This window comes from Sciurus carolinensis, unplaced genomic scaffold (genome assembly GCF_902686445.1).
Source record: "Sciurus carolinensis unplaced genomic scaffold, mSciCar1.2, whole genome shotgun sequence".
NCBI lineage: Eukaryota > Metazoa > Chordata > Mammalia > Rodentia > Sciuridae > Sciurus > Sciurus carolinensis.
This window is the reverse complement of record NW_025920210.1, coordinates 112,647-132,913: the sequence shown is the minus strand read 5'-3', so window position 1 is coordinate 132,913 and position 20,267 is coordinate 112,647. Positions and strand designations below refer to the sequence as shown.

At 42.2% G+C, this 20,267-nt stretch overlaps 2 protein-coding genes and 1 pseudogene across 9 annotated transcripts in view; 2 read left to right on the top strand and 1 right to left on the bottom strand.

Moving 5' to 3' along the window:
- The window catches only part of LOC124975081 (zinc finger protein 39-like), a 53,065-nt gene extending 51,007 nt beyond the window's left edge, over positions 1-2,058 (bottom strand). For 3 of the 7 annotated variants that reach the window (XM_047537968.1, XM_047537966.1, XM_047537973.1), the window contains exon 1: positions 1,945-2,054. The gene's annotated coding sequence lies outside the window, so the exon portion shown is untranslated. Of the gene's footprint in view, positions 1-1,944 lie in introns of all 7 variants that reach the window. The other 4 variants (XM_047537969.1, XM_047537967.1, XM_047537972.1 and 1 more) reach the window with 4 other exon arrangements.
- Positions 2,059-2,189: 131 nt separating this feature from the next.
- LOC124975084 (zinc finger protein 39-like) lies at positions 2,190-19,412 on the top strand. 2 transcript variants are annotated; one of them, XM_047537975.1, is made up of 6 exons: positions 2,190-2,200; positions 2,657-2,756; positions 3,702-3,878; positions 13,578-13,704; positions 16,408-16,500; positions 18,346-19,412. In XM_047537975.1, the coding sequence occupies exons 4-6, from the start codon at positions 13,581-13,583 to the stop codon at positions 19,011-19,013; spliced, it is 885 nt and encodes a 294-aa protein (XP_047393931.1). In that variant the 5' UTR covers positions 2,190-2,200; positions 2,657-2,756; positions 3,702-3,878; positions 13,578-13,580; the 3' UTR covers positions 19,014-19,412. The 2 variants fall into 2 exon arrangements, with proteins under 2 accessions (XP_047393931.1, XP_047393932.1); XM_047537976.1 differs by lacking the exons at positions 2,190-2,200; positions 3,702-3,878 and having other exon boundaries at positions 13,546-13,704.
- Positions 19,015-19,862, top strand: LOC124975074 (zinc finger protein 25-like; annotated as a pseudogene).
- The last annotated feature ends 405 nt before the right edge of the window (positions 19,863-20,267 follow it).

The window sequence follows — 20,267 nt, the reverse complement described above, 5'->3', positions numbered from 1 at the left end:
ATTATAAACAAGGGACAACACAATGAAGGCGGTTCATAGGGAAAACAAGTAAGTAGAAATGTGAGCTTAAGGCATTTTTGGAAGGCAGCCCACGGTAAGAAATAGATTTTATATTATATCCCAGTATACACCTATACATCCTTGAAAATTTCAAAGAAATTAAAATAAAATAAAGCTTATCTTTGCAATGTGTGATATTCTCTGATGTATTATTTTACATCGTTGTCTATTTCAATTATAAGTAATTCCGTCCAGCTACCCAGAGTCAACTCTACCTGCAATTAAAAAATGCTGAGTTAGAAGAACAATGCATTCAATGGTCAGGTACTGCTCTTCCACCTTCCCCTGCCTCAGTTCCACATGAAGAACTCAATAAGTCAGCCCATCTTCTAGTGTTGGGATGGGCAATGTGACATTTTCCTCTGAGACATTTTCCCACTTTGGTACCAATTGCTTTGATTTCCAAACAGATCCCTTGTATCCAGTGGCAGAGTTTAATCTTGCTGGCCTAAGAGTTACTCTCCTACTTTACAACAAATTTGCATTTAATCCATCTGAGAATTTTATTTGGAAGCCAATGTTATTTCAGAAGTCCTGGAAGGTAGCTTTCTGTTATACCTCAACATTTCTCAGCACGGCCAATAAAAGAAAAAAATAATAATACTTGGTTCCCTATATCATAACACAAAAGATTCACAGATTTAAAAGTAAAATGTAGCCTAGCAGTGTCCCCTATAACCCCAGCAACTCAGTAGGTTGAAGACTGCAAATTCCAGGCCAGCCTCAGTAACTCAGCAAGGCCCCAAGCAACTTAAGACTCAAAAAACAAAAACAAAAACAAAAAACAAAACCCCCAAAAATAAAACAAAACAAAACAAACAACAAAAAGCAGGACAATTTTCAAAAATTTTAAATAATTAAAAAGGGAGGGGGCTAGGAATGTGGCTCAGTGGTAAAGGGCCGAATTCAATAATCACCAGTACCAAAAACAAAAATAAAAACAAAAAAGAAAGAAAGAAAAAAAAAAAAAAAAAAACAGGCAAATTTTACAAAAGGAGAGTAAAGAAACAAAGTCATTATGCAAATTTAAAGATATGGAAAGTAAACATACCACTGGCAGTATTTTCAAGTTCAGGAGAGAAGAATGATCTCTCAGGGGGAAAGAAGGGAACCCTGAAGACCACCGTTTTTCTAACACAAGAACCCCACACACGAAGTCAAGATTCTCCCTCATCCTGTCCTCCCATAGGATACAGAGGGAGACAAAAGGGGCTGCGAGCACACATCCACCTGAGGGGGCTCCAGCGGGGCCGAGGTCGCCACGCAGAGTGGGACAGGAGCCCTGGGTGCAAGTTGCTGCCCAGCCCACGCACAGCTGCACAGAGAGGGCTCCAGCGGGGCCGAGGTCGCCACGCAGAGTGGGACAGGAGCCCTGGGTGCAAGCTGCTGCCCAGCCCACGCAGAGCTGCACAGAGAGGGCTCCAGCGGGGCCGAGGTCACCACGCAGAGTGGGACAGGAGCCCTGGGTGCAAGCTGCTGCCCAGCCCACGCACAGCTGCACAGAGAGGGCTCCAGCGCGGCCCAGGTCGCCACGCAGAGCCGGACAGGAGCCCTGGGTGCAAGCTGCTGCCCAGCCCACGCACAGCTGCACAGAGAGGGCTCCAGCGCGGCCCAGGTCGCCACGCAGAGCGGGACAGGAGCCCTGGGTGCAAGCTGCTGCCCAGCCCACGCACAGCTGCACAGAGAGGGCTCCAGCGCGGCCCAGGTCGCCACGCAGAGCGGGACAGGAGCCCTGGGTCCCGGCTGCCGCTCAGCCCATCCACGGTCACAGGGAGCCGAGGCCGGCTGCCCGGAGGACTCGGCCTGCAGGCTGCTGGACCCTCCGCCCGAAGGCGGGTCCCGCTACAGCGGGCGCGCGGTTCCAGACCTCCGCCGCACACTCACCACATCCGGCTTCCGGGGAGGCTCGGCCCTGCGTGTGGATGACAGGGCGAGAGAGGCCGGGCAGAGCCTCTGAAGCCTCCCGGGCGGAAGAACGAATCCCAATATGGCGGAATCCCGGAACCAAAGTCCGCGAGAGTAGGAAATCCCGCCTTCTCCTTTCTAGAACGACGCTTGATTGGACAGTTCTCACGCACGTGTTCCTGATTGGACAGACCCTGAGACCCCCCCCCCCCGCCTTTTTATCCCCTGAGGGACAGTAAGTATATTTGCTTTTTTTTTTTTTTTTTTTTTTTGTGGTGCTGGGGATCTAACCCAGGGCCTTGTGCTTGCGAGGCAAGCACTGTACCAACTGAGCTATCTCCCCAGCCCCTATATTTGCATTTTTAACCTTGTATGTAAGATCATTACCACTTATCAATTGTATGTGTGTATGAATATGTTATTTACAAGTGGACAGAATATAATTAAAGTAATTTTTAAATTTCCTGTAACTTTTGGTCTCTAGCCTTGTGAGGAAGAAGCCTTAGCTTTGAACTTGGAGAATACAGTTACTTAAGGCAACAATGTTCAATACAAATAATTTTAAAAGATCTATGTTAAATGGAATTGTCATATTTTAATCCAAAATATTATCATTGTTATTAATATAAAATTATTTTGAAGTATATATATACTTTTGCTACTAAATCCTCAAAGCACACTCTGTTTTAAGGTTCCAGCACATGCAGCAGAGCCTACATTCCAGCTTTGAGAGCTATGACTTCCCTGACTTCAGGAAGGTGGAGGGCTTGAGCATCCATTTCATACCACAGGTGAGGGAGCAGAAAATCTATAAGGCCCCTACTGTTTGCCAGGCAACTTGTAATCAATATGTCATTGAATTCTAGCATCTTGCCTATCTCTGGCTATTTGTCTGTCACTAGATAACAGATCACTCCAAAATATATTAGCTTTTAACTGGTAGTCAGCAATTTATTCTGGACTCAACTGGGCTCTTCCTCTGGCATGTGATTGACTGACAGTTGGCTAAATGACTCAGCTTTAGAGTGTGAACTGGCTGTCATCTGGGATACTTATTCTCCTCTCCTTGACAGCTCATCCTCCAGTAGACTAATGTGGGCTTGTTCTCATGCATTGCAGTATTCTGAAAGAAAAAGAAAAAGCATTCAAGACCTTTTGGTACCAAACTGTCATCACAGCTTTGTATGAGTTATAACAAATAAGTCCTGTCCAAACCTAAGGTTTGGGAAATAGACTCTGTCTTTTGATGGAAGCAGCAGTTAAAAGCACATTACCAAGGTTATTTCCTGCTTTCAGGAAAGTTAAATCTCTTGGTAGATGCTGTTGAATTATACAGACATACATGTAGACATGCATGCATGTGACTGGGTTTAAGCTCACACAATACCCCATGCCACAGGAAAAACAGACATTGGTAGCCTAGCCAATGTCAAAACCAGTTACCCTGTGCACAACATTATCAGCTCTATGCTTCCCATACTTCATTTGAAATGGACACAATATTTTCTCACTCCCCGCCCCCCAGGTAGTGGATGGCATTTTAAAGGATTCATATTGTGTTTGTGAACATTTCATTTGAGAGCAAAGTAGATTAGAATCACTTAACCCCTCGTAAGAAAAATCATTGTGCCTTTCTTTTTTTCTGCCCTAGATAGGAAATGTCTTTGGGTCAAGATTCCCACTTGCGGACATATTATAGGGTGATATATCCTCACCCTACCCTCCTTTTTTTCCAGGTCCTGCTTTCAGGACCCTGATACAGGACCTGACCTCAGGTGTCCATGGCTGCCCTGTCTCTGGTCTCTTAAAGTGTAAAATCAACCCCTGGGTCTTGTCCCAGAGGGCAGCCTGAGGTATGGAGTAAAGCCCCCCTGGGGCTTGGAGGAATCTACTGGAATACCCTCATCTAAAAGGTACTTCAGGTGTTTCCATGCCTCAGCTATGGTGATTAGTGCTATAGTGAACATGGAGTGGACCTCTTTCTTTGACATTTTGATTTTAATTCCTTTGGATGCATACCCAGAACTGTGTTTGCTATATCGGGTGTTTATATTTTTAGTTATTTTGAAGAGTCTTCATATATTTCAGAAATGGCTGTGATAAGTTTATATTTTCATGAACAGTGTATCAAGATTCCCTTTTTCCATATGCTTGTGCTCTGAAACACTTGCTATCTTGTAACTTTTTGACAATAGCCATTCTACGGCTGTACTTGGGCTATGGGGTGGTCTGCCATTTTACTGATGCAAGTTTGTTAGAATCTAGGCTGTCAAATAGCCCCTGGAAGAGGGTGTTGTAAACCTTTTCTGCAAATAATCAGGGACCTGTGCTTCTTAGCACCTTTGCTTTGCACTTTGGGATTGAAGTCCATGGAAGCAGTTGCACAACAATGTAAAGCCACCTGTTTGGAATCTAGGGCGGTTTTCTCATACCCAGTCACCTTTGTTTCCAGAGCTTGGGTATTTAAGATGTAGTCCCTTGAACAGTAGGTGTTCAAGTTGCGACTCTCAGTGCATGGACAGACTCCTAGGAGAATTGGTAGAACTGGAGTTATTATAGGACGAGCTGGGGGAGAGGATGCAGGAGGCTGCAGACTGTTTTTTGCCCTATTGCTGATGAGAGTAGGTAGCATCTGTCAGCAACAACAATTGGCACAATAAGGGGCAAATTCCTTCCTGGCAGAAACTGGGACTTTTGAAGTTTAAAGTCTTCTCTGCCCAAATCCCAGGGGATAAAGCCTGTGAAAGTACTTCAATGACCATAGAAAACCACCACTTTTTTCAGTGGACATGAGATTTGTGTATACCTAGTCCCTTCCTCTCCTGATGCTAGGTGAACTAAGATCCAAATCGCAGGGAAGTTTAGCGCTAGAGCATAGCAACTATGGTCCTAGACTTCCTCTTCTCAGTGTAATGGGATGTTGGGATTTTTTGCTAATTATATGGCTCACTGCTGAAGGAAAAATCCATGCCAAGTGTGTCTCAGTTTTTCCTAGTCATTTGCTGTAGATGTTTTTCTTAGTTGCCCAGTGTACAGAAGTCTCTCAACTCATATAATTTTCACATGGCGGTACTTGAAACAAGAGTAGGTGATTAGTTGTTCGTGGATGGAGAGAGAGTTCGGAGCCTCCAATTCTTCTGTGTTTGCAACATCAATCCTCTTACCATCTACCTTTATTTTTGGTGCTGAGGAGTGAACCCAGGCCCTCATACATTCTGGGCACACACTCTGCCACTGAGCAATGTCCCCAGGCCCAACATCTGCCTTTTGATTTTTAATTCATTTACACTTAATGTTATTCTTGATGTAGTTGGATTTATAAAGGCCTTTCTGCTTTAACAGTACAAACATTTCTTAAGTTCATGTGGATTCATCTATGGATTTTGTTTGTAAAATTATTTCTTGGTCTTTATTATTGCAATATTATCATTTTATAATAAGTATTAGTGATAGGAAATGATAATTACTCCTTGTTCTTATAATTCAGAAGTTTCTTAACTAATATCATACATATGTATATATACACACATGTGATGTGTGTAATCAAGTCTTTTTATGTGCCTCTCTAAATTTTTAGGTTTTCATAAATATGTATACAGATTTTGAAAATTTGCAAACTATCACATGTATATGATATGTTTATAAAACTTATGTGGTATTTTATACTATTTGTGAAAGTGGACATATAAGACCTACAGTGTGACTGGCTCCTAGAGAGTACTGGCCTCTGAATGTACCTCCTCTTGCCCCGACCCCCTGGTTTAAACCACTGCTGCTGTGTCCTTGTGTGTTATGGTACACATGTGCAGTGATTTCTACAAGTCTGTACCTGTGGTGGGAGTATCATATCTCTTCCATAGCCAGCGTCCCAAGTGGTTAACTTATGCTCCATCTTAAGATCATGAGGGTTCAGTTGTCCATGTCTTCATCAGTATTCTTTGTCTATCTGCTGTTTTATTTTACACTTCTCTAATTTCTAAAGATGTTGATCCTTGTTATGATTATTGAACACTTAAATATCACCTGTTTAAAGTGGCTGTTGAGTCTCTTGCCTATTTTTCTTCTGGGGTTCCTGTCTTACCCTTTCTTGTTAAAACTCTTTGGTCATTGATATATATGTGATATATACTTAATATGTAATTTTTCCTTAACAAATAAACCAGAGTGCTTTCAATTTCACTAGTCCTGCAAAAGAACAAACATTTGATTTACTTGTTAACTCTCTGTGGTTTGTTCATTTTCAGTATCTTCTACTCTTTGCTCTTTTACTTCGGATTTTCTTTCATTTTGTAAAGTTAGCCTTTCTAATTATTCAGATTGATGGATAACTAATGAAATCTTAGTGTCTTTTGTATTTTAACTACCTCAGACTTTAAGTTTCCTTTTTACCCTCAACTTTGGATGCATCCTCCTTTTTTATTTTCAACTTTATTGAGCTATACTTGACATATAATAGTCTGCATGTATTTAAGGTGCATATGTTTAATTTTGAAATATGTACATATTCATGGAACCAGTGCTACCATTGGCTTATCTGTTATCCCAATGTGTTTCCCGGTGTCTTTCTATAATTCTTCCCTTCTTTTCTTCCCCATCATCATTTATTTAATCAATTTGATTTTATTGAGCAAAACAAAAACAAGACAAATGCTAAAATTATGTAGGTTCATGAGTTATCACAAGGCACACACATGTAACTACTCATGCAACCACCAGGTACCCCCACCAAAAAGACCCACCATAATTAAGCTTCTCCAGGACCCCCCACCATAATTAAGCTTCTTGTCAGTAAGATTTTACAAAGAGTGTCAACAGGATTTCACAGGATTTCTACATAGAGTTTGGTGTGGTTTGAACCTTCCTCTTTCTTGTAAATGCCAGGTTTGCAAGCAAAAGCTGTGATAGAGTCTGTCTCAAGAGAGCTTGTTGTACTCTTGGTTTTCTGTGGTAAAAACTTGTGAAACCTCTGTCTAGCCTAAGAATATGGAACAAAGAGTACTTATTATGTAAGCCTCCCTATTCCCTGCCCCCACTGGGTATAAATCTCCAAGAATTTCCAGACCCCAGCTCCAGAGATTTTTAGGCATTAGCCCCTCTGGACCTATGCAACTTAAATAAACCTGCTGCTTCTTACTAATTCCTCAGGTGCCCAGTGTCATCTGTCCTACATCACTACTTAGGTCAAGAAATGGAGCATTAGCGAGGCCCCAGAAAACCCCTTTATGCCCTAAATATGCCAGTAATCCCTTTATTCTCCCTAGAAGTAACTACTATTTTTCTCTTCCATCTAGTACTGTTATAGCATTCTTGTAGAGTCTTTTAGTGCATTTATGTTCTGTCTGGGAGTTGAGATGATGGTTTTTAGGGTATGCCTGAGCAGTTCCTACCAAACCATTTTCTAAAATGACTTTACCAATTTACATTGTCACCAGCTGCGTTTAACAATTCCGGTAACTTCATGTCTTTATGACTGTTGGTCATTTATTCATTTATTTATTCTTCCATTGTTACCATTTTTACCTGTCTGGTGATTATGCATAGTATCTGCTGATCTTCATGTTAACTTCTTTGATTTGTACACATATTGATATGTTTGTTTTGTTTTTGTGGTGTTGGTGATCAAACCCAGGGTTTCCTGCATGCTAGCAAGAGTTGTACCATTGAGCTCCATCCTCAGCCCTATTAACATACTTACCTATCTTTGGAATGTCTCCTCCTTTTGAAGTGCTTGTTGAATTCTCTTGGCCGTTCTTTTTCTGGTGCAATGTTTGGCTTTCCCTCACAGATGTGTAATACCTCATGTGTTCTGCACTACAAGCCCTTTACTGAAAGTGTACACTGCAGATCTGTTCCCACTCATGACTGACTTTTGTAGACTCTTAAGATGTGATGAACACAAATCCCCAATTCTAATGAACTGTCATAGAACCTTTATTTATTTATTTATTTTAAATATTTTTTGGTATGGGGTATTGAACCTAGGGGCACTTAACCCCTGGCCACATCCCCAGCCCTTTTTTTAAAAATTTATTTAGAGACAAGGTCTCACTGAGTTGCTTAGGGCCTTGCTAAGTTGCTGAGGCTGACTTTGAACTTGCAATCCTCCTGCCTCAGCCTCCTGAACCACTGGGATTACAGGTATGTGCCACCGCACATAGCCCTTTATTACATTTTTGTCTTTAGAGTTTATGCTTCTAAAAGAATCTAATGTAAGAAATTTCCCAATAACAAAAACATGAATGCTTTCTCCAAATTTAATATTTTCTTTCAAATTATGATTGTGTGTAAGGTATGATATAGGGACATAATTTTATTTTTCTACATATATATCCATTTGACTTGGCAACATTGGTGGAAAATTGATAATGATGTAAGAAAGCAAAAAAATAAAAATTAGGAGAACATATATACATCACCCACTATATCAAGAGATGTCTTGTACACATCTTATTGTAAACACAACGTTTAGTAGAGATGTCTATATTTCTATTACTAGCAAACATAGATTAAGTCTACCTGTGTCTGTAGTCCTTAAACTGACTAAAAAACTTCTGACTTTGGCAGTTTCTCTTGATAGTTATCAGGCACATTTGTCTAAGAATCTCTTTTGTAACTTCTAGTCTTTATTCTAATGGGCTAACACAAGTGTATATTTTAAGTTACATTTAACTATTGTTTCTTATAAATGCCCAATAATGGCTATATTTTGGTTTTAACTGTTTCTCTAGGTGTCTAAGATGAAGCGGGTCAAATTGACCTGTTCCTGTCTGTTAAAGGCCCCTGAGGGGCCTCTGTCACACTGGACCGGTATCAGGATGGTTTGTTAGCTGAGTTGATGTCAGAGGAGGAGGAGGGATTAAGAGGGGAGAAGAAGCCAAAAGGAGGCGTTCAAGTTTGCAGAAAGAGCAAAGAAGTGCAATAAAGAAAAGACTTGAAGATAAGGAATCCCTTTCCATCTGCCCGCTCGCTCACAGAAGCTATGTGCCATTATGTGGCCGTTTGGGATTGATTATTCTAAAAGGTACTGTGGCCAAATATCATTAAGTTTTGATGGTTTTAAGCCGGGGGTCAGGCGAAAGGTTCTAAAGTTGTCTAATAGACATCCCAGGGGTGAATCTGCCGGAATGGAGGACCCAGATCCCATGGTGGAGACGGATAACAGCCAAGTCTATGCCCCGGCGTTCCGGGTCAGAGACTTTTTGACTGGAGATGAGAAGGCAGCACATCAATGGTGTCATCACACAAGCATCAGTCTGTGTGCTGGGCAAAAGCCAAGAGAGTTGAGGAACTGACATCAGGGTTTTCGAGAGAAAGTGAGTGTGAAGAGGGGCCTCAACCCTGAGACAGAATCTCCACCATAAAATCAGGAACCCACCCGGCAGATAAGACTGACTAAGGGGACCAGCAGTAACTATAAAAGTCGTGGCTGGGGGTACCCCCACCCCGCAGCCACCTCGAGGGCCCCAGACACTCAACGGTTGCTTCTTAGGTCGGTAGAGGAGTGTTTAAGTCAGCCTAGGGGAACCCACCTAGGGAACTCACCAATCTGAAGTCCAGTGATGGATGCAGAGCAGAGCATCCGGGCTAATGGAAGGTGAGGCCATGTCTAGGGGTCACTAGGGCGTCAGATGGGGTTCCACTTGCTTAAGAGACAGTGGAAGAGCCCATCCGAGTCATGGCACCAATGTAAGAACCCAGAAACCACTCTGGACACGGGAACTCACATAAGAGGGTTTATTAAGCAGACAGGCAGAGTGTCTCCCTGCAGGGTAAGAGAAAGTGAGAGGAAAAGAGAGAGAGGGAGTGTGCAAGAGAGAGAGTGAAATGGAGGAGAGAGCGTGAAAGTAAGGAGGAGAGAGGGAGAGAAAATGGCAGGGTAACTATCCTTAAGCAGTGGAATTCCGCGGTTTAGCAGGGAACCAATAATGGAGAAGGACACTTGCAAGCTGACTGATGAGCCAGTAGCTAGCCAGGATGTTCACAGACTGACAAGAAGGTGGGAGGCGGGGAAATGGCTGCGGCGTAAAGGGCTGGGGAGCAGCTTTGTATTATATTATACTTCTGAATCACATCATCAGTTATAGTGGCAGCAGCAAACCCACTTCTAGTTGCCAATTTCCCATTAGTCAACTTCCTGTTACTATGATAAAATATCTGAAAAGATCAACTTAAAGGATCATTTTGCAGTATGGTTTCAGGGTTTGAGTCAATGTTCACGAGGCCTGTGGTGAATGTCATAGTGGGAGTACATGCTGAAGCAGAGCTGCTCACCTCAGGGTGGCCAGGAAGCAGAGAGGGAAAGCACAGAGACAAAAGATACCCATAATGGTCATGCCTGCAGTGACCCACCACCTCAGCCACCCCACCTGCTAAGGTTTCAAGACTTCCCAACAGCCCATGTGTCATTGTTAGAATACCAAGGTGACACAAGAAATCAGACATGTGCTCGGAAGTGGGTGGGCCAGGCAAACTTCACCCTGCCAGAAGGGTGTGCCCCCAAACCTGGTTGGCAAGCGCCTGCTTTTATCCCTGACAGCTCTCCCCCTTGCCCTGATAAGAGGAGCTTGGGGTTACACTCTACTGACTGGCTAATTTTAAAATTGGGGCATGCAAAGGAAATGTCTACAATTGGATCTTACAATTAAGGCTAGGCACTGTACTCTGAACGTGGACCATCACACTTTGTTTCTCACATTATGAATCTATGTACGGATTAATCCTTTGATGAGGCAGAACCCTCACAATCCTGTTACCTTCCTGAGACCCCAGCTCTGAACACTGCTGTACTAGGGATAAACCCCAGGGGACATTTCACATCTAAACCATAACAGCATATATCACTTCCATTCATATGCCATTGGCCAACCAAGGCAAATGGAAGGTTATAAGTCATCCTTGAGTTTCACTGTGAGGGGATGTATAATCCTTTGTCAGAGAAAACCATCACAGTTGATGTTATAGACAAATTATGCCCCCACCCCCAATCTATGTGGAAGCTTATTCTAAGCTCAAATGAGATTGTGGGAAATATGCTTACCTGTCCAAACCCAAAGAATGGACAGAGAGTCAAAGGTGTAGAGAAAGCAAGACTTTAAAGACAATCTTGCAAGATCTGGTGTCTGAGGGAGCCCACACACCCAGAGCAGTTGCAGTTAGCATTTTATCCCTAGTGCACAAGCCAGCAAGCCACACCCCCGCACACACTCCTTGAGTACTGTGGGATACACAGTCTTCCAAAAGCTGCCTACATTTTACTCTCTCCTACTGGGTTATTTGAAGAAATGCACATTTCATTGTCTCCATCTCCCATTGTTCTCTGTGGCAGGAAGGCCCTCTTGAGGTACATTTGCAGTTTATCTCTGTTGGTCAGGCAGGCCTGTTCCCCTCATCTCCTATTTGTCAAGAGTCTGAATTTTTCACACTCTGGTGTTTCCTGCTTGTAACTTTCCATTCTGTTCCCTCCTGCTGCTTTTCTTACATCCCAATTTATATTTAAGGCTAAATACCATATTTTGAAAAGGGACCACCAGACTTTCCATTTTTCACGGAGATGTCTTGTAGTTGGTAACTATGGTAAAATGAAGCCCTGAGGGTGGGACTCTAAAGCTATAGGATTGGTGGTGTTGAAAGTAGATGGAATCCTCTCTCCTTCTCTTCTCCTCCATGTGAGGAGAAGGTGCACCAGGAGCTGAATCAGCTGGCTCCCGGCCTGAGTTTCCCAGCCTGTAGAACTGCCAGAACCAAGTCCAGCGTGTGGTGTTTGGCCTGGCATCCCGGCAGCTGATGCAGGGAGGGACACAAAGACTGCCTACCACACCTTGTGCACGTTCACTTGTTCTCTTTCCTCACAGCAACTTTGGATCAGCTTATTTGCATCTACAAGTATGTAGTTTGCAAAAGATAATTACAGTGACTGGCTTAGGGAACACCAGTGTCCTCATGCACAATTCTGCTGTTCATGAATGTGGTTTTGGTTTTTTTTCATCTTTCATTTTTAGTCTCCCCTTATATACTTGCCTACCTTTTGTTCTCTTGCTGGATGATTTTTCTTTTTGATGTTTCTGTTACTGTGTGAATGTTTGTACATACACAAAGACCTTAATATGTGGTATTTATAGTTTTCTACTTCATTGAATATTCCTATTTGGAGTCACTTTTCAGGAGACTCTATTATAACCTTCACTTTTGTTTTCTCTTCATTTGTATCATTCCCTGTCGCGTTGTGCTCGGTGCTACGGCAATGGAGACTGCCTGTCCTCCCACTCTCATGCTGCCGTGGCTCCAAGACACACATGGTCAGGTCAGGTCATGCCTTGGATTCCATTGCATGCAGATCTTCATTCCAAGTGGGATATTATTTTTAAGGACACCGCCTCAGAGTCTGTAATGGGTGACACTTAGGTTTCCACAGAGTTATGTGTATGATGAAATACATCAGTTGATTTCTTAATTTTGAACTTTGCTTTGATGCAGGAATACATTTTAAAAGTTATGCAGTTCTCATATCTTCATCTTTCCAACAGATGCTTATTTCAACAACATCTAGGTTTTCTCAAGGCATTTTGCCCACTCGGATTACTTCAGCAGTCCCTGAGGGCTTGCTGCTTCCTGAATCCTTACCTTCACTTTTGACCTGTCTTCTGAGTTGTGGACCATGCATCCACTTGCCAGGTGGTGTCCCCACATATCTGATCAAGGGATTTCAAACACAGCCTGTCTGAGGTCAGTCTGCCCATCGTGGCTACTGTTGTTTCCCAATCTGGGTCTACACAGCTGCTTATGCAGAGCTTGGAAGTAAGTGCCTGTTTTTGCAGTAGGCATGTACTTCCAAGCTAAAATCAGTACCACATTGTTTCTATGTTTTCCTTTCTTTTTGTCTTTTTGTCTTCTGCATTCTTAATGCTCTGTCTCCAAAATGCGGAAGTGTTCTATTTAATCTAGAAAGGAAATACAAGACTGCCCACAAGAGTACTTTATAACTTAATAGTAGTTTCTAATAACAGTGGACATGTGAGATTTTAATTGTCGAAATGAGGCAAAGCATTCACATTCCTATCACTAGGTTGTCAGTTCCCAGACACACAGCTGTCACAGCCCAGGCAGCCTCAGCTAGACTGACCCCAGCATAGTTACGTTAGCCTGGTGTGGGCCCTTTGTGCTTTCACAGCCTGATTCCAGGGCTGGGACACATTCCTCCTAGTGAAGTACACCCTGGGAGTACGGAACAATCTGCTTTTTCCCCTTCTTTCTCACCCTAATCTACTACAAACATGTGGCTTAGTTTATTTAACACAGTGTTTCAATTATGTGTTTGTATTTAAGTCTTCAGACTAGATTTATCTCTTTTTAGGAACAGAATATTTTTCACCCTGTTTCTGCTGTGAACAAGAACATATTAAAATCTATAAAGGGAATTCTATAATAGTGATGTAGGGCTACCAACTTACAAAGTATTTTTATTTTTATTGGTGTTTTCCTCTCCCATAATATAGAATACAAATCAAGCTGTGTCTTGTACAAGATGCATGTAAGACACACATTCACACAAGAGTGAGCTCCGTATTCCTGTTCTGACCCCAGGTGGAGGGCTGAGGAGACATGTTCCCTTACAGGGGATGGTATCCTTCGAGGACGTGTCTGTGGACTTCACCTGGGAGGAGTGGCAGGACCTGGATGATGCTCAGAGGACCCTCTACAGGGTCGTGATGCTGGAGACCTACAGCAGCCTGGTGTCCTTGGGTGAGTGAAACGCCCCAGTAATCTTATTGGAAGCATTTTCTTTGTCAGCAAATCTTGGAATCATTTTAAAGTTTCAATACTACTATGATATATTTTCATTGACACATAGTAATTGCACATATTTATGGGGTAGAGTGTGGCATTTCAGTACATGTACACAGTGTATAATGGTCAATTTAGGCAGGTTTGTGCTGGGAACATTTAAAATCTTCTCTAATAGATATTTTGAAATATTTAAAGAACTGTTATCAACCATAATTGTGCTCCTATGCTGCAGGATATTAAAATCATTCTTCCTGTGCAGGTGCACCACCTCATACTTTGCCATCATTTCTCCGCCCTCCCTCCCACACATCCTTCCCATGCTCTGGTAACCACAATTCTCTGTATCATTGAGGTCAATTTTAGCTTCCAGTAATAAATTAGAATATGCAGTATTTGTCTTTATGTGCCTGACTTATTTCACTTTACATAAAAACCCTACAGTTCCATTCATTTTGCTGGGAATGCTTTTTTTTAAAGCACTTAACCACTGAGCCACATGCCCAGCCTAGATCCTCACTGATTTGCTGAGGCTGGCTTTGAACTCAATATCCTTCTGCCTCAGCCTTCCAAGCCGCTGGGATCATAGGCATGTGTCACCATGCCTGGAGAGATAGATGGTTTTTAATCCTGCATTCTGTTTATGTGATGAAATTACATTTATCAGCTCTCATATATTGAGCCATCTTCTGTTCCTGGGGTTAGCCACACAGGGTCATTGTTGGGGTTCCTGGGACCCCCAGCCTTGAGCACGGTCAAGATGGCGCCTGGCGCTGAGCCAAAAGCGGCCAGCTATACAGTAAACAACCAGCAAATTCCAATGATTGGCTAGTTAACGATGTGATTAGAGCATGCCCCCCTCGTGTACCTATTCTATGCCTGCAGCTGTCCGCGCGTTTACCTCGTGTGCTCTCCCCTGATTGGTTGAAGTGTATATAAGCTTGGTGGGTGGGGGAGTAAGCGGCGGCTGAAGCGGAAGCTGGGAGTAAGAAGAAGCTGAGAGAAGAAGAAGCTGAGAGTAGGAGAAGAAGCGAGGAAGAAGAGTGCAAGCAAGGGCGAGAGCCGAGTGGGAGAAGCGGAGCGGCCGAAGTAGGCGTGAGCCAAGCGGGAGGAGCGGAGCGACCGGAGCAGGCGAGAGTTAAGCAGAGGGAAAGAGAGCGAGAGAAAGAAAAGAGAGAAAGGGATTAGAAAAGAGGGAAAGAAAGGAAGACTGTGCACAATAAACTTCCAAAGCTTCAGACGTTTGTCGTGTCTCTCTCTGCGGCCAGAGGGAACGCGATAGGTCATGGTTTTTAAAACTTGTGACATGCTGATGGACTGGTTAACTAGTTTGTATGCTTTTTGATATGCTGGTGGACTGGTTAACTAGTTTACAGGCCTTGTGATGTGCTCATGGTTTGGATTTGCTAGTGTTTTACTGAGAATTTTAAATCTATGGTCATCAGGGTATTGGTCTGTAATTGTGTCCTTGTCTGGGTTTTGATATCAGAGCAATGCTGTTCTCATAGAATGCATTTGGAAGATTTTCCTTTCTTTCAATACTTCCAAATAATTTGAGAAGAATTGACAGTTGTTCTGTAAAATTGGCAATTGTTTGATAAAATTCAGGAGTGACGCCATTTCGTCCTGGCTTTAGTTTGTTGGAAGTCTGTTCCTGATGTACTCTCATTGCATGTTCCTGTTCTCATAAGGTTTCTGTCTCCTCATGGTTCAATTTTAGTTGTTATGTGTGTATGGAAATTTATTCATTTCTGGGTTTTCCAATTGTGAGTGCGTTGTTCCTGATATTCCCTAGGAATATGTAGCTGTTGTATCAGTTGTAATGTCTGTTTTTTTCATCTTTGCTTTATTTATTTGGATCTTCTCCTTTTTTCTTGGTTAGTGTAATTAAAGGTGTGTCAATTTTGTTTTATTTTTAAAAATCAACTTTGTTTTATTGATCATTTTTGTTATTTGATTTATTTGATTATCTCAAATTTTTTTATTTAATGCATATTTTACAAATGACTTGATGCTTTTTTCTTCCTGCTGTTATAGTTCTTTAGGTCAAATTTATTAGGGTTCTTTGAACTTCCTAGACCTAGATGTCCATATCTTTACAATGATTTGAAAGTTTCCAGCAGATATTTAATACATTTAAAAAAATCTTTTCTCTAAATGTTAGCTTGCTTTATGATGTCCCCTTCTTTTAAATTCATTTTCTTTTTGTCTAACAAGATTATATCAAAATACCTGTCTTCATCCTCAGTAATTCTTCTGCCCAGTTAGTTCTGCTATTGAGGCTTTGAACTGTAACTTTTTATTTAATTATTTGAGTTCTTTCTTTATCTCCCATGATTTCTGATTGGTTCTTTTTTATTTCATGGATGTCTTTGTCCAATTTCTTCTGTATTTCATAAAGTGCATTTCTAACTTCTTTTTATTGTCCATCTGTATTCTCTTCTGTCTCCTGGGTTTTCTTTAAAATCATCCTTTGAATTCCTTCTCCAGCTGTTGAATTCTGCCTCAGTGCCTCGTTCCAGACCATAAGAGTGTGAGTGAAAACGCTCTCACAGAGTGTTCAGACCAGTGCCATCACTGCACAGCTCCTGAGATGCCTTCGCTCCCAAGTGCTCCTGACTAGCAGTTTGGCACGAGTCTTTCAATGTTTTCTGTTCACAGGGCACTGCGTTGCAAAACCTGAGGTGATCTTCAGGCTGGAGCAAGGAGCCGGGCCGTGGATGGTGGAGGGAGCCCCACACCAGAGCCTCCCAGGTCAGTCAGTGCAGACTGCGCAGAGAGACCAGGATGAGGAGAGCCCCACAGACACCGGCCACGTCGAGCTGCTGTCCTCCGTGTTTCCTCAGGTCCCAGTCCTGAGGAAGCAGGTTCTGTGCATCAGACCCTTCCTTTATACAGTCTCCAAGGAGTGCTGTCTCATGTATATCCATGTTTATGTTCTCATAAGGTCTACTTCTTTAAATTTGCCAAAATCCAACCTTCTGTGAATCGTCTTGACATTTCTGTTGGTTAGGTACATCCTCTAAATTCTCACTTTTTCTTCTTTCCTCCATCTTTGTAGTCTCTTTTTTCAAGCATTTATTCATGTTTTGACTCCTGCACTTGTTGGATCCCTCGTAAGCACTGGCCTTTTTATAGTTGTGGGAACAACAGTAGTAAATCAAACAAATGGATCTCTCAATAGAACTTACATTTGTTGAAACAGAAGTTAAATACATTTATATTTGGTATTAAGAATATGAAGAATATTTTACCTGGATGAGAGAAAGAAAAAAAAATAGGGAAGGTCTGAAAAGAAGGCAGCTTCAAAGAGGTTATTATTTCTTTACTTGAGTTTTTGAGATGACTGTTTTCCAGGGTGTTATTTTAGGAAAGGTCTAAGGAGAAGACAGTTTTAAGGAGATAATTATTTGTTCACTTTAGTTTAATTTTGAGATAACTATTTTATAAATGTGGTACATACTACATAGATGGATATAAAATCCAGACTTGAGAGTGGTCATTGTATTGAAGAAATAAACTTGGATTTCAGCTTAAAACAAGTATTTAAATAAGGGTAAGGACCTTGGAAATTGGTAAGAAACTGCAAAGAGAGACTCAGAATCAAGCCTCAAGTGGCATCAGAACATACAGTACTGAGGAGAGCTGGCGCAGAGCCTGAGAAGGGCTGGCCCTAGGCTTGAGTTGACAGTTGGAGGCCAGGTGGCCAAAGGCTCAGATTTTTGTGTGGGAGTTTTATTTCTAGTTGGCCATTTACCTTTCTCTTTGTGGAAATCATCTAAGACAATGAACATGATTGATTTGTACAAGACACTCCAAGCACAAAAGAAAAGCCTGCAGAAGCAGTGAGTTACCAAGCTGAGTGCATGTGCCTGAAACTAAGGGCAAATGCCAGGGCTACTGATTCTGAAGGACCAGAAAGACATATTTCAAAGATGGAGGGCACAGCTTGAATTTTAGAGCCAAGTCCTTTAGTTCTGTCAGGAAGTGTACTGCAGATTTCTGTACCTTTTATGGTTAGTTCAGGTAAAATTAGGACTTTGGAGGAAGCTATTTTCTAGTGTAGAGAAGGTAATTTGTGTTTGTACAACTCCCTAGATATCTATCTCCTTTCCCTGGGAGGAATGAAGACTAAACAAACACAGATACCAATCCTTTGTGAACCATGCCTGCGTCCTATGAGTAGCTAATCCAGGATATCTTCCATTCCAAATCTGAAGAGCAGTAAAATCAAAGGAGAGCACATCCATTGTTATCATAAGAAAAAACTAAAGAAAACAAATAGGCAAAAGAAATGGTAGATGAAAATAACTCCGTTAAAACTCACAGCTAGATAGTAGGTTAATGTTTTAACTAAATGTATCTGCATCTTTTAAAAGAATAGAATAACTTAGAGCAAAAAAGGCAAACATTATTTGTTGTTATGTATTAAGGTACTTTTTAACCATTATTTCAGTAAGGACAAAGGCCCACAATTCAATATAATTATTTCACAATCTTGTGTCATCAGGATAAGATGTTTCTTTACCATTGTGTTAGAATTCCATAAGAAAGTTTCATGTGTTGTTCATGAATACCGTGATTTCTATATCATTTTAGATGTCCAGAAAGCAAATGGCTTGAAGGAGACCATCCAGGAAAAGCCAGAGAGACATTTCTGGCAAGTTGTACTCCCCAACAGCAGTACCCCAACTGAGGAGAGGTTCACATTAGGAACAAGGTTTAACTTGAGCTCAAAGCATATTTCAAGTCTGGATCCAACGGGTGGGCCAGAGGGGCTTGATGTGTGGCAGAAGGAGCTTCTCCCTAGTGAGCCTGAGGAGGTGCAGGCTGGAGAGGAGCCTGGTGGTCTTGATGTCCCTGGGAAGCCCCCCAGGCCTCCTGAGCGGCCTAGTCTGCACAAGGTTCTAAGTGGGCATCAGCAGTTCCAACATTGTGGACAGGGGAAATCCTTCACAGTGAAGGCACTGTGGACACTGAAGAGGCTGCATGTGGGAGAGACCCCCAGCATGCTCAGTGAATGTGGGAAGGTCCTGGATAAGGTGGCACTTACTGCTCAAGAGATGACTCAGGTAAGGGAGAAAAGTTTTGAATATACAGGGTATGGGAATATGTTCTATACAAAATCTAAACTCTCTAAACATATGAAAATCCACAAAGGAAAGAAATGTCATCATTTTAGTAACCATGAGATACCCTTCATTAAGAAATCATATCTTACAAAACACCAGAGTTCGCACACAGAAAAAAAAGCCCTATGGATATAATGAGTGTAAGAAAGCCTTCTGTCAGAAGTCTAAGCTGATTGTGCATCCAAGACCCCACAGAGGAGAAGAACACTGTGAGTGTAATGTATCTGGGAAAACTTTTTGCCAAAATTCAGTCCACAGAACGGATCAGAGCATTCACCCAGGGGAGAAGCTCTATGTATGTAAAGAATGTAGGTAAACGTTTACCCATGAGTCAGACTTTGCTATACATCACAGAATTCATACAGGTGAGAAGCCATAGGAGTGTAACATATGTGGAAAAACCTTTTGCCAAAAGTCAAGCCTGCACAAACATCAGAGAACTCATACAGGTGAGAAGCCCCATGAGTATAAAGTATGTGGGAAAAATCTTCTACCAGAAGTCAGACCTCAGCAGGCACCAGGGAACTCACACTGGGGAGAAGCCCTATGGGTGTGAAGAACGCAGGAAAACTTTCTACCACAAGTCAGCCCTTACTGTACACCAGAGAATTCACACAGGCGAGAAACCCTATGAGTGTAACATTTGTGGGAAAACCTTTTACCAGACTCAGACCTCCAAAAACATCAGAAAACTCACTAGGTTCAGAAACTATGAATGTAAAGAATGTAGGAAAAGTTTCAACTATAAGTCAAGCCTCAGTGTACATCACAGAATTCACACAAGTGAGAAGCCCTATGCATGTTTTATTTGTGGGAAAACCTTTTACCAGAAGTCAAACCTCCACACACATCAGATAACTCACTCAGATGAGAAGCCCTATGAGTGTAAAGAATGCAGAAAGACTTTCAACCATAAGTCAGGCCTCACTATACACCAGAGAACTCAAGCAGGTGAGAAGCCCTGAATGTCATATATGTGGATAAACCTTTAAACCAATGTCATACCTCTGCAGCCATCAGAGAATCAGCTGAGGAGATGCCCTAAAAATGTCAGGAATATGGGAAAAGTTTTTGTGCAGATTGTTCCTGAGTTGGCATCAAGGGTCTCACAGAGGCAAAAAAATCCTGTTTCACAGAAACTGCCTTCTTCAAATCCCTTTCCTTTGGGACTCACAGCCTGCACTTCCCAGTCTCTTACTGTAGTGTAATTTGAACATGAATAATGGTTGTACTTTCAGCCTGACCCTCAACAAAACTTGCTCTGTTCTTCCTGGGTCCTCATACCCCTGGCCTGGAGTGCAGGTGACCCCAGGTGTCCTTGAAAGCTTTGGGTAGATCAGTGTGATTTAGGACAGATGGAATGTAGAGGAGAGAGCAGAAATCTTCCCA